Raw genomic sequence first — 15,048 nt, 5'->3', positions numbered from 1 at the left:
GTCGACTTTCATACCTGGAGTTACAGAGCCAGGCTGTTACAGTCAGCTCAGGGAATTTGGATGTATGGCAAGGAGGGAGAAAGGTAAGATAATGAGAGAGAGACCTTGCACAGCATAGAGTGATCTAAATAGATGTGAAGGGAGAGGAATTAAATAGTATTGAAAGGGTACCACTTAATTGTTCATAAGTGGTAAGTGGTATTGAAAGGGTAGGAAAACAAGGTAAAATAGGCTCTAGAAAATGAGTTCAGAGAGAGGAAAGGGGAATCTGTAGTGGGATATGTACTTTATTTAAGAAAATTGGTAGAATGATAGTCCTAGAAATCAGGAAAATGCAGAGCATCTTTTCTAATTGGGAAACATGCACTGAAATACATTCTAGCTAAGCCAAAGAAATACAGAAAAACATTTCTATATGGATGTGTGAGAAGGGGCACTATAAAACATACTGAGGAATCCAGCAAATTCTCAAGGTACAAACCAGAATGGAGGGCATGTGCTCAGAGTCTGGAGCTAGGCTGGTTTTATTATTCCTTTTTTAAAAGTAAACCAGTACTCTGGAACTTCAGATTTAGTCCCAAAGTGCATGTTTGCCAGTCTCTTCTTTTAAATTAAATAAAGAATAAAGAAAAAAAGTTTGGAGTAATGGGAGATATGGTGTTTCCACCCAAAGATTTTGGTCACATGAAGTTCTTACTGTTGTTAGGCTGGGAAGTGTATAGTAACTGAATATTTGATTTTTGTCTTGGAGTTACATGTCCCATGTAGTGAATCTATTTCTTTCCCTGAGTATTTAGCTCTTCCACTGGTATATGCGCTGTCATTTATATTTCTAAAATCATAACTTCCTACTTTTGAAGCTAGAGAATTATGTTACCTTGGGACTTAGCCTTTTTATGTGTTCTGCCTATTAGAGAGAGATAAATATCCAACCTCAGTCAGTCTGGGCTACCAAAAGGTTGATTATAACGTGGGTAACTATTGATTCCATACAAGTCACAATTATCAGAGTCACACTGTACTGAAGTTGTCAGCAGATGGGGTTACAGTGTGCCTGCAGACACTGATCCTATTGCTTATTCAGATATGATCAAACCATGCCACAGCTCTCTTTGGAACCAGACGCATAGATTTATATTCCGGGATGTTTGCAAGTGCTTGACTTTTGTCCCATGGACCCATGCAATTGGTAGAGTATCTGGAACTGGAAGGGACTCAGGTACTCACATTCAAGTACAAGCAGGCTGATACAGTGCTGCTGAGGGCTGCATTTGAGCATTTGTAAATTAGTGTATAAAGTAAATATTCCCAGGACTAGGTAGATGAACAAGGTTTTGGCCAAATGGGAAGTGCTTCCCCAAATTAAGTGTTAAATACATTTAAATACAGCTGACACCCCCTCCCTCACCTTTCCTATTTGAAAAAAAGAATTGTTTTTTGTGTTTTTTTTGTTGTTGTTGTTATTGTTTTTTTGTTTTTGTTTTTGTTTTTGTTTTTTTTTTTCTTTTCCCTTCTTCTTGTGTGGGAGTTTTCACTGAGATTCATGAATTTCTGAGTTTGTAATGAAACAAAATCTAGAAACTTGATCTCACCTCTACCAGACATGACACAGGCGTATGTGCATATTGGAGGAGTAATATTACATACTGCAACGAGTATTACATATTGCAGTGAGTGGACCAGATGTTAGGAGTGTACATACAGATAGTCAAATGGATGGTTTTCAAATAAGTTGTATAAAAGATTGTCCTTTTTGCAAAAATTAGTTTTCATGAGCTAGTGGCTGGAAGTGAAAGAAGACAAATTTAAATGACCTAAAACACTGGAGTTCTATGTCTACAGTTTAATAATGCAAGACTTCAAAATTGGCCTTCAAAATTCAGTGATCACTGCAGGACATATTAAGACATGGAATCTTTGTAATCTACTTTTGATTACTGTTATCGATCTATTTCAGCAGTGGCAGAAACTTCTTTGCATCACTCAATAGTAACTAAAACAGTAATGTCTATAAACTGAAAGCAAGCAAAACCTGATGCAACTAGTTTAGCCATATTCACATCTTCAGTGCTCTACTGCAAAAATTCTATTTTCAGGATATATTTGAAAATGGGTTTATGGACCCCAGACTGAGTGACATATGCAAGGTGAAGATGAATCAGTGGTTTCCTAGAATGTGGCTTTGGCTCTGAAATGAAGTCTATGGCTAGCTACCTTTCTTAAATATAGGAGGCTGACATGGAGGAAAAAAAAAACCCAGAACTAAATCCCTACTACAGCCAAGTGTTAAAGTTATGATGAAAACTCTTAGCAATATAATGATAGACGTGCTGAGCCTGGGACCTGGCATTTTCCCCTTTGTTATTCAGTCAGATGTCAATGAAATATGAAGAATGCTGTCATTGTGCTGTAGTGTGCAGAAAACTGAAATATAATAATACAATGACTTGGTTATGATGTCCAAATATAAATGTATCCACCTTAGGCATATATTATACCAGCCCTCCAGTACCCAAAGATGGCCCACAGTGTCCAAGGCCAGGCTGGATGGGGCTTTGAGCAACCTGGTCTAGTGGAAGGTGTCCCTGCCCATGGCAGGGGGGGTTGGAACTATATGATCTTTAAGGTCCTGTCCAACCCAAACCATTCAGTGATTCTATGATTATGTGATTCTATTCATCCCTGTCACTTACTCACTCCTGCCACCTCTATTGCACTGCAGAATTGTATCATGTGTATATCTTTTATTCAAGCTAAGTTTTTATTCAGTTTCTTCTACTGTTTAATTACCAGATTTTTCAATGCTGTGCAAGGTCTGGGATGTTTCTGCAGGTTCCTCTGTGGAGACACATGAATGTCGTCTTAATATGAGAGGCAACTTGTGACAGGAAAGGCCTGAACCAGAGTCAATGCAGGGATGTTACACCACTCTCATGAGCAATATGCATACTGAACTGTAATTACATGTCTCAGTGGGTTTTTTTGGTTTTGTTTTTAATGTGCTGTATGTGTTACTGGGAAGCAGATGTTGGGTACAAGCCATTAAAAACAAATCTTTAGTCAGAGCCGTATTAAGTGATGGAGTCCAATTCGGGCAAATTGTGTGTGGAGTACTTTCAAGGGAAGCTTTGAGTCCTGTGTGATCCCGTTGCTTGCAGAGGAGGGAAAGGCTTACAAAGGAGATAAGGCAAATTAAGTAATCCTGTCATATATTCACTGAAATAATGCTGATGGGAATAGCACAAATCCACGTTACAGAGATTGCTAAACACAGCCATAAATGGGAAGAAAAGTCGCAAGCTTGGGGATGGGCAATTGCTCTGCACAAAATGGAGCCAAGGTATAGCCTTGGAGAAACTAACTGCATGGCTAATATCAGAATTAGCAACGTTTTACTAGCAGAACAGCCATGCAGCTTGGTGTGAGTATTTTGTTGAAGACTGAGTTTGTGTAAAATCTGCCCCTTGCCTCAGGGTTATGTGTAGTTCCTTCCAGAAGTACTTGCAGAAACACTGCGGCTTAGGTTACTTCCTCCAGATATTTCTTCTCTTTTTATTTCTATATAGGCAGAGGAAATTTGTAGTTAGTTGCTGGCATTAAATTACTGGCTAAGTTCAGTTTCCTGTTCAGCAGCTGTCCTAACCAATGTGATACGCCTTCCTCCCCTTCCCATTTCATCTTCCATCCAGCTACCCTAAGTGACAATTACCGGATTTTATGATATCATCCTCTTTTTTCCCCCACTTGGGCACACTGATGCACTAACAGTACAAGATGCCACATCCACTTAACTTGAATCTAGAAGAAATATTTTGAAGTCACCCTTCTTTTTATAATCTCAGTTATTCACTATTTGAAATGTATTACATTGTATAGTTGTGCCATAAACGATTCAGTCAAAGTTTATTTCTAATGTTATAGCTTATTGACATTTTTTGGGGGACGGGGGGAGAAAAGAGGGAGGGAGGAGAATATCTCCTCATCCTCCTGGGGAAAAAATGATAAACCTGAAGCAATAAATTTAGAGGTGCTTTCAGAAACTGCATGAGAAAACTGACTTCTGACTTGCTTTCATTTTACTATAAAGACTTGATTTTGTGCTCACTGCAGTCTACTCCCATTTCTACCACTGGTGGAGGGTCAAATATTAAATAGGCTCTGCTGCTGTCTGGACCCAGGATCTAGATAGCTTGTGCAGAATCAAAGTCCCTCACTCCCATGTAATGTAGATTTACATAAATTGGATGCAACCCTAAATTAAATTCTTACAGTGGTGATAAATCAGAAATTTTGCTTTTTTATTCTTCTCATTCTATTCTCATTTTGATTTGTTACTATGCAACTTTATTACATTAATTGTTTACCTAAAAAGAAGGGTTTCTGAGATATGGTGGAAGATTTATTTTAACAGTAACTCCAGTAAAGAAGCATTAAGGAGCTATCCAGGGATTTTAGAGCTAAGCTCTATTTAAGTAGCTAAGCTCAAAAATTTCTTTTGGAAATGATTTGCTGGTTAAATTTCAAACAGTCTGTACGTCCTCCTGGATTGTTCTCCTGCACTGCAAAGAATAGTATCTTCTGGATATGTGCCAGACGGCTCACCTGCTTCTTGTTGGCAAGACTCACTGTTTTGGTTCCCCAAATCTGTAGGTACTGTGTTTCCTGTTACACTGTGTACCATCATGCAGTAACTGCTCAGAGAAGATTGGCCAAGGTTTACAAAACTGGTGCCTTTTTCACTGCTTCAATAGCAAATGCTGAGCTATACCTTGACTTTACAGAATCATCTAAGTGATTTGGGTGATTTTTTAATGGTTTTCTTTGTTTGATTGTTTTTATAATTACTTCTAATGACAGAAATGTAATGAAAGTTCTGTCCATGCTCTTTTAAATAAAGTATTTGGTCTGTATTTCAAAATGTACTAACATGTGATTAATCTGATGAAACACAGGGCCACGTGTAGTCCACAGGAGATACAGGCACATTCAGGGAATGGCTCCTTGTCTCCAAAATAGGTATGAGGAGTCACCCTGCCCTAAAATACCTATTTCCCACCATTGACTGTAATGACATCCTAGTGTGACTAGCGCTCACATGCAGATCCTTCCACAATACATTTTGGATTGAGATGATAAATCCTTCCCGTGAGACTGTATTTTCCTCACTTCAACTTTTCAGAGGATAAAAACAAAAACCGGAAAAAAAAAAAAAAAAAGAGGTAAAACTTACGGGGACCTCTTGAGTCACAGGCTTTGGTGGGCAGATGCATCACATGACCCTTCTGATAAACTGGTCAAAATCCACCTTAACTCATGTTGTCTGCAAATCTGTCTTAATTTGCAATTGGTGCATGTGTCCTTGTGCTAGCCTTCTAGGTTAAATGTTTCTTTTCTTGCCTTCATGTTTATCTCATCTCCTCGATGTTCTTAGAATAGTCATGTTACGTCTATCCTTCTGTGTGCGTTCCTCCCCTCTCCCTCCTATTTTCCTTTCCTTAATCTAAGCAAACTGACCTTGTCCAGAAACCCTGTTTATGAAATGTAACGAAAATTTTCTTGGCCATTCCAGCTGCCTCTCTTTGCGCGGAGCTAAGTTAGAGTACATCTCTTTAGGGCAGTATGTATTACTCCAAGTACGGAATTCATCTTGGCTTTGTAATTGGGGTTTGTTTTTCTCCTCTTGATGGTGAAAGCGCTCAACTGATCTGTCCTGGAACTACATTAACCTCTTCTGTGAGTGGAATCACTATGTGTCACTGTGGGATTAACTCATAGACCCAAATATTTCTTTTTCTCGATAATCTTCAGATAAAGATCTTTTTAGTTCTAGAGGTTTTTGTTAATTTGCCCTGTAATGGATGCCTTGAGACTGTATCATTAAGATTTATCGCACTTTCCTTTATTCCCACCCAGATACTTTTTGTACTTAAAGTGTGTTCCAAGGGTGTGCCATCAGCATATTTTGTGATCCTGTAATATTCCTCTGTACTTCACAAAGAAGCTGAGAGGTGACATTTGTAACCCTTGCTAGACTTCCTTTTAATGGTTCCCATTTTGCTATCCTGTTGTCCCTCAACACCACCTAATTGTGGTTCCTGTTTTTTTGTGCTTCCTAATAATTTCCCCCCTTGCATTTCTGAAAGACTGCATTTATTTTATTTAGAAAATGGGGTGTTTTATCAAAGAAAGCTATCAGGAAAACTTGGCTAGATCTCAGCTAACCTAAGCTTAGAAAGCCTATACACTGATTGCATTTTGATTTATCTCAGAGTTTCTAATTACTCTTTCCCTTAACATTTGTTCAAGTAATGTATCTGTTTATTTCCTTCTTGATGCATTACCTTTTCTGGAAAACATAAACATAATCCTTGAAAACTAAAGCTAAGAATTAATTGATTTTTAGCCCAAGCCTGGATTATTTTTACTTCATTGCAGCTTGGTTACTTTTGTTGTTCTTTTTTTCATTTATGAATGTGAAGAATCTTTGGGTGTTTGTTCTTTACAAGGAAAAGTTCAACCTGACATTTGGCAATTCTCACTTTATCTCTGTTCTTTATACCCTCTAAGGTGTAGCTTTCTGTTGATCCATTGTTTATTTCTTACAGATTGTCAGTTCTCTGGTTTTGTTTTCTTCCTTTGGGTGATTGCTTACACAATTATAACGCCAGCTTTACAAGTTTTTCTCCTTCTTTGAGATACAGCCTCTGGAAATTTTGTACGTTTTGCTGTAAGGACACTCAGGTGTTCTCTGCTGCCAGGTGTATGACCCTAATATCTCTCATGGTCCAGTTGTCTTCACGTGTGATTGTCTATAGCTCAGTATACTATCACTTATAATGTAACAGCTCTTGCTTTTTTTGTGATCAAGAACCCAAATCCAGTTTTCTTTGTGATAGTTCCTTATTAACTGATTCAATTCCTTCTTCAAGCCAATGAGGACTTCTGCAAAATTGCATCAAAACTAAATGTAGTGTAGCATCACCTTCTGTGGAGTAATTGGCTATTCAGTGAAGAAATAAGCATGCTATTAGATCTGTAGCAAATCTCAGTCTACTGTTATTAATAGCAGTTATTCTCCAAGCTCATATCGAGAGAGATAAGTCTCACATTGTGAGGCAGTGCTCTATAATATCTATCTCTATAATATATATCTCAGTAATAACATAATACAGGTTTGGATGCTACCCAGATCCAGGCTATCCAGGTTTCTAAGGATGGGTTTAATTTCTCCTCCTGTAAGCTGTGTAAGTGATAGGCTTTAGCTTCTTTGTATTCAGGGGGAGGGGAGAGAGAGAGCTCCAGGAGGTGATTCATCCCATCCCCAGCTGTCTGAGATGGATTGGGTGAATCACTCTCCTGACATGCCACTTTCTTCACTTGCCACAGAGTGAAGCTGACTCTTCACATAGACCAAATAGTTGGCTGTAAGGCTGCAGCATTATGTAAGATCAATCCCACCCCAGCAGGGGAGGTAGAGCTCAGTCATGCCGTGTCTGTGTCTTGTTCAGGTGTGCTCAAACTCAGCTTACATGAAACCATTTTGTTCTTGCATGGAAATAAAAAGTTCAGCCTGGGCTACAAACTCCTCAGAGGATTTGATTGCTTTAATGGCTAGTTTTGTTATATGCAGATTAGTGTGACTGCTGCATTTAGCAACCCTAAGCATATTAGCTTAAATTTAGCTTGAGGTCTGTATATACTGCAGTCACACCTTTGACTGCAGTGGCAACATGCCCTACAGCATTTCATAGCAAGTTTCCAAGCTCTGGTTCTTGGCCACTACATAAAATCTTAAAAACCACAATGTTCGGGGCATCAAAACACAGTGAATATTCTTCTGCTTTTTTTTTTCCTCTGAGCTTTTCTGAGACAGTGCTTTCTGTTAAATGATGCAGTTAAGAGCCAGGAGGATTTCAGTTTTAGAACACATTTAAAATGTGTGTTTCTTTTTTTTGTTACTATTGCTTATGTGTCCACAGCAAACAACAAATAAATGAAAAATCATGCAGTAAAATCTAATTGAAAAAGTTCCTAGAGTTAAAACCTCATTTTTTCTTAATAATTAAAAAAAAAAAAAAAAAAAGCATGAAATTTACCACTTCAGCAAACCGGGATTTCATTTTGAGGTCTAAGCAGATTTTAGTGTATTTAGATGATAGAAAGTAATGGATGTTTTTGGTTTTATTTTACTTTTTAAAACTTCTATGCAATATATTCCTGCTGCAGAAAATTTATTAGATTAGCAAGTAAGCAACTGATTAATTCTTTAATGGCTTTTTAAAAGGTGCAGCTCTGCTGTTCTGCTGCTTTACTGTAGAAGAGACTCCACTCTCTCTTTTCTGGTTTGCAAGGACATCTCTGGCACTCATACTAACTTCAACGATTTCCTGCACTTGTTAACTTTCATTTTCCTTTGGTGACAATGTTCCCTTTATCCTCTTGCATGTTTGGCTCTTGACCCATATATAACATGACTTTGACAGCTTCATCTTTCCTGTTGCCTGCAGTACCAGAAATTCATTAAGTACAAGAGAATTTAGCTCCCTATTCTTGCTCGATGTGCGGAGGTCTGTGCTCATGGCATATGTTGCAATTGCAGGAAATGTCTTTCTCAGTCTTGTGGTCAGAAAAGTTTAGCCAGGTGTAGACACACAACTTACACACTTCTTTCATCCTGGAAGACTAAAGTTTGATAATATGATAACATCTAGGATCTGAAATGGCAAGATTTGGGTAATTTTAATAGGAAGGAGTGATCCCTCTGCATTTCAGACTAAGTGCTGTCATCAACTTATGCCTCCACTCTAAGACTGACTCTCCTTTCTTAGTATATCAAGGGAATCTGAGAACACAAGTTGCAAGGCACTTATGTCAATAAAGTTTGGCTTTGTTTAATCACAGATGGCTAATTAAATTCCAAAGTTGAATACCCATTCGTCAAAAATGTCTTTCTGGATAAATTTGACATTGTCCTTGTGGTTGCTTCAGCTGTCTAAATAGAAATAGTTGTATAAAAAGGGCTAGTTCAGAGCTACTGCTTGTGTCCTCTCCTGATCCAGTGGCCTTTGAAGTCACTGGGAAAGTCATCTGTGGCTTGTACCTATAACACTTAAGTCGATGACGTGTATCAGTTAGGAATTTGGTTCCAAACTTGCCACAAAAAATATATTCTGGAGTAGGCGGGCTTTCAGTTAAAAGATTTCTGCAGCTGGGATGATTGAAGATAAGCAAGTGGAATGTCTTCATCTGATTAAGACATGATCAAATACATTAGCCAAAACCTCAAGGGGCAGGATTGGATGGTTCATAACGTAATGAAATATTCTCAGTCAGAGAACACAGAAGAGCAGATATTACTGTCAGTTGGCCAAATTTACTAAATACTCAATGGAGTGACAAATGGTTCTCCCAGATGGTAGGACCTTCATATAAGGTCCAAAAATTTGAATTATTTACACAATGCTAGTATCAAATGGGATTACATGTTCCTTTCAACATTTCTAATAATCTATCTTTTCCTTGAATACTGAGGTTACTTCAGTTAAAGCAGATGCTCATCCTTTAGAAGAAATATAAGAAAAATGAAATTAAAGGCAGACAACAATCTTTTGAACTTAGAATACTGAATTTCTTAATAGCCCAAACATGATTCAAGGCAGTTAATCTTTCACATAATTTCCACGAAAGAGATTGTTGCCGAATCTTAGGCAGTGCTCTGTGCATTCCCAGATATGAATTTAACATCAAACAATTTTTTTAAGTATAATGGTACTAGCTTGACTCAACCTAGTACTTAAAAAGTGCAATGCATCACATGTTCATTTAGAATGTGCTAGTTAGTGTTTTATAGAATAGCTTTTAAAGCTTCAAATATTGTCTTTATATTTTCCAAGATTAGACTTGAAATGTGAATACTCAACAAATATCTCTCTGATTTTTCAGCCTTAAAGTAGTGGGTGAGACTGAACTCCCCTTAAGATTTATGGTGAAACTTGCTTAAATGAATTGATCTTTGGAAATAAAACATTTAGTGTCATTTAAAATGAAACATTTCTCTTTGTTTTATGCATAATACATGTGATTGTGTTTAGGAAAAAGAAATAAAACAATCACAGCATAAAATCTCACCCAGACTTTGCTGCTAAACTGCCCATGTAACTTAGAGACAGATGTAATATGGACGGAGGACAGAGCATCAGACTGTAAACTCTCCTGTTTAAAGGCTGTCTTGGTTTGTGTTTGTGTAGCAGACAGTGCAGTGTAAGCCTTGCCACTGGGACAAACATGAACTACTGGGTGAATAAAGGGGACTCCCAAGTTTAGATTCCAGGTCTCTAACTCCTTCCTTAGCCTTAATCTTGGTAATGAATAGTTACTCTTTTGAGTCAAATTATACGAAATAATGCATATCTAGGATCTGATAATTTCCTAATGCAATAGGATCTGATCCTACAAAAAACCCCCCCCTGCTGTTTTCTCCCTCTGATTTCACAGCAAGTTGTAAACTTGCAGAATCAGTGTTAATTCACTGAAACACATGGCAGAATAATTTCATTAAATACACTATTAAAATACTCTGTAGTTTTCTTTTGTAATGTAGATACAGTTTCTGTGGGGTGTAACCTTCATTCAGGAGTACATTGACCCCTGTCCATTGTGTAATGGACTTTGTAGGGTACTTCCTAATTTATTGGGCAAGTTCCTGTTCAGAGTGCCTTGCAGGCATCTATCCCAAAGCAAATAAATAGATATATATTTAGGTGGAAACAAGAATTATAAACGAGATCTGTGTCTCGTGTAAATGCAAAATACAGAAATCAAATTGGGAAAATTCCGCTTTCCTCCATTGGTATTGAGCATCATGTGAGCTTGAATGCAAATATGAAACTTCAATTTATGAAGGATTTGGGGATCTGAAACAAATTCCAACAGGATTTGAAAAGCATACAAGAACTTTGTCGAACAGATTACCTCTAGAAATATCAGATGTATATTACCCTTCAAACATAAGTTGTGAAAAAAAGCAGAGGTGCAAAAGACATGAAAGTTTTTCTAGTATGGAAAACTCCAGAAACTTCAGACTTTTACTGCTTGATAATACTATTAGCCAGTATTTGACTAGACTGATGTGATAATGATGCATAGAAAAGGGCAATTTAATCTTGACACAATAAGTAGGAATGTTTGCCTCATTGCTTTCTATGTCTTAATTTCTCCTTTAAATTAAACGTCTTCAGCTTCTGAATGTTTTATATTAGAAACCTTTCTTTCCAAAAAAAGGTTTGTAAAGAACCTTTTATTTTAAGCCATTAATTGAATGCACAATTTAAGTATATCATGGGATTGCAATAGATCAGGAACATGTTTTTCATCTCTTTTTGCATCTATAAACTCTATTAAAACACACTGCAAACCATTTGTGCATTTAGGAGGGTGTACATGTTTCTTGTTCCCTCTGCACTGTTTCTATTAACTTTTGGATGATTCGTCTGCTTCTTTTCCCTAAATATTTGTATTTCTATTTATTTGTACTTAGAATTATAGACTTCATTTATCATGTGTGAAAAAAAAAACCAAAACACCCCAGAAATACTTGATTTAGGAAAATTCTGCAATGGCTGTTGATCAGAAAGAAAATTAATCTGATATGCAAAGGAATGTGGTTTCCTTGCAAGTGCCTTGTGGTCTGTATTAACCCTTACTAAGAAGGGTGATGGGCCCACAGATGTTTGTTCCATATTCAGTGAGACTTCTTATAAATAATGAAATATCCAGAGTTATATTAGCTTTGGTAAAAGATAGTATGAGGTAAAAACTGTTGGACTAGAGGAGGTTACTCAGCTATTTTCTGGTAGATGAGGGTAACAATAAACAGATTTTTATGTAGTTACCCATTACAATTACTTCCTGACATTTCTCTGGAACATCTGTTAATGCTGAAGGTTGTTGAAGTAGGTGGACCCTTGTTTTGGCCAGAATAGCAATTCTCTGCTTAGATTTCATAGAATTCTGTTCTCTGAGAAGGTTTGAGAAGACTCTACTTGAATGGTGTAGTTCCATCTGTGACTGCTCTTCCTCCTTGAGGTCTAAACAGAGTATCTTATTACTTCAAACTGGCAAACATTTTGCAATAAACTCCTTTTTATAAGAAACACGCCATTTCTCACTTTGGATTACACAGAACTTTTCTGTTACGTGGAAAGACTGAGCTTGAATGAAGTAATTTATCCACCTAACGAGTGCCAAATTTGATTTACCCTGATGAGGACAAAAGTACTGGAGGGAAGGAGGGTTTGATCTTGTATTCTGTCATCTGGGGCATGAAAAAATTGAATAGGAAGATTTAAAGTAGATACGGGAATTGCTATACAGCCTTCTGTGTTAACCAGCAAGGATATTTCAGATGAAATAATGATTTTTATTCTTTTCTAGGGGATCAGTAGCCTCTTCAGCTCCCTAAAAGTGGTACGTCTGCTACGACTCGGTCGAGTTGCCAGGAAGTTGGACCATTATCTGGAATATGGTGCTGCTGTACTGGTGCTGTTGGTGTGTGTATTTGGACTGGTGGCCCACTGGCTAGCCTGCATATGGTACAGCATCGGGGACTATGAAGTTATTGATGAAGTCACTAATACAATCAAAACAGATAGCTGGCTCTACCAGTTGGCACTGAGTATCGGGACACCATATCGATACAACACCACTGGCTCAGGGCAGTGGGAAGGAGGACCCAGTAAAGACTCCTTGTACATATCCTCTCTCTACTTTACCATGACAAGCCTTACAACAATAGGATTTGGAAACATAGCACCAACGACTGATGGAGAGAAGATTTTTTCAGTGGCCATGATGATGGTTGGCTGTAAGTAGAATTTCCTTTTATTGTGTTTAAGCAAAAGGTGGTGGTATAGCACACTTGATGTAAGCTTTCTTGACATCCTAAAATATCTGAAGTACATATAAATAATCATGAAATGAACTTGGAATTACTGAAAACAGGATATGAAATTACGTAGTTTATGTAGCTTTTAAATTGTTTATGAGAGCAAGGGTAATATGTTCATAAGTGTGCCCAGTGACAATCTTACATTGAGTTCAGGGCCTCTATGCTTCAAAGATGACTTTGAAAGGTCTTGGCTGGAATTTGGTTAGAAGTTACAATGTATGTTCAAATTCAGCTGACTGAGTTTTGCTTGTAAATTTGCAAAATGTTTGAATTTGGAAATGTTTGAAGCGTTTTTAGCCAATTCTTGACACGTTTAGTGATTCTATACAGTCATTGTGTACTTTATGGCACTGGTTTGACTTACAAGGCCAGATTTTATATCCTGCGTGTGGTGACCTTTGTCTCCAGCAAAGCTAGAAATGAAGGAAGTAGTTAGGCATTATGTTGCACCTTTTCTCTGCTTCCTGCTATTTTGTAGCTCCACTGAAATGGTTTAGAAACAATAGTGGTAAGGCACATTTCTCATTTCATGTGCTGCCAAGGTCAGATCACTGAGCAGCTCTCCAGATTAACAGAAATCTTCAAAATATAGTAAACACTGCTGAAAATGTTCATAACATTTAGAATTATTTTTCTGTTAAATAAATAATTCTTATTTTTCTTATGCTTTTTGTTTTCTGAGCTACATGCAAGCACTAAGCAATTATGTAAAAAGAGAGCAACCAAAACCTTTTGAAAATAAAACCTACATAATCTCTCTGATAATTATCCCAGCTAACACTTTGAGCTCATCTCAGAGAAATACTGAACTATAAAAAGTTTTCTTGCTGAAGTCTTTCTAGAGCTTTAGCAGATTAAAGCTATTTGTTTAGATTTTTAAATGCTTTTTTTAAAAAGTGGTTGTAGTTTAAGGACTCTGTTTGCAGCATGGTGCAATGAAATTTCTGCTGAACAGCATCTACACGATAGGTTGATGTGTTGCAAAATATTTCAAAGTCCATAAAAGCAAATCCCCAAGCTACAGCATTAATGAGCTATTGCAGTTAGGCCATAGAAAACCTATAGGTGCTGATTAGCCATTTGTTGAAACTGCTTTGTGGTATTTACAGAAGGCTGGGGATTTGGAGAATAAAGTGGATATAGCACATTTTAAATATTTAATATTTACTTGCCTTGTCTTCTGTGGGGAATTCTGTGCCCTGCAAAGGAGACCCCCACAGGAGGAACTAAGCAGCTGTGGTAAATGATTTAGGGTAAGGTGAGAGCCCTAACTATTGTTTTTGTTCTTGTTGTTATTATTATTATTTTTATTATTATTGCCATAAAGACATAATGAATAATAATAACAAACCAAAATAGATACATGGCCTCAATAAGTGAAAAAGAAGTGGAGATTATAACCTGCCCTGTATTTGGTCTAGGTGGATTGTTCTCTTGCTTTTTGATCTCTTAAACACGTTAAAGATGAGGAATACGCGTAGCAGTATTAAGGTTGACATTTACAACAATCTATGTATGTGTCATTGTCTGATTTAGTTTTCTTAGGTGTTACCTAAAAAATTATTAAATGTACATGTCAAAATTGTAAGTGGTACCTGTAAGCTTAGTTGTTGGGAAGCTGTGAGTAGGTTTATAGGCTTTTGGGCAAAGTCAAAAATGGAATCTAAAATTAAAGAAGCATGGCAAAAGGACAACTGTGTGGCTTATTGCATAAAAATAACGTCATCAGAATAATGTGGCTTCTCTTGTGAGTGAGGTGAAGAGCATTGTGGCATCAGTAAGGCTACAGACAGAAGAAACCTTTTTTTTATCATTTGCAAGGGTAAAAATGCTCAATTATGATCAACTAGTTGAAGCGATTATTAATTATCAATGAAGATCTGAAGATGTTAAATTCATGCACAACAGTACAATGACTGCTTTTGAAATCTAAAGGGGTTGCTTGCAATATTTTTGCAAAGAGATCAGACATGCAGGATTGTAAAAATATGCTTTTCAATGCCAGCTGCTGAAAACATAACAACAGTGTGGACACAAAACCAGACAGGGAGGCACAAATAACCAATGGAAAATGCAATTTCTCAGGCACAGTGAGGTTGAGA

At 37.2% G+C, this 15,048-nt stretch overlaps 1 protein-coding gene across 1 annotated transcript in view; it reads left to right on the top strand.

Moving 5' to 3' along the window:
• Window positions 1-15,048, top strand: part of KCNH5 (potassium voltage-gated channel subfamily H member 5) — a 159,102-nt gene that overhangs the window by 47,903 nt on the left and 96,151 nt on the right. Inside the window, exon 7 of the mRNA XM_057416066.1 lies at window positions 12,433-12,862. Coding sequence (XP_057272049.1) covers window positions 12,433-12,862 — 430 coding nt within the window. The remainder of the gene's footprint in view (window positions 1-12,432; window positions 12,863-15,048) is intronic.

The sequence above is a fragment of the Pezoporus wallicus genome, unplaced genomic scaffold (genome assembly GCF_028554395.1).
Source record: "Pezoporus wallicus isolate ANWC-B61680 ecotype Strahan unplaced genomic scaffold, APGP_CSIRO_Pwel_v1 scaffold_2146, whole genome shotgun sequence".
NCBI lineage: Eukaryota > Metazoa > Chordata > Aves > Psittaciformes > Psittacidae > Pezoporus > Pezoporus wallicus.
The sequence above is the reverse complement of the archived record's forward strand: the minus strand, read 5'-3'. Positions and strand labels throughout refer to the sequence as shown.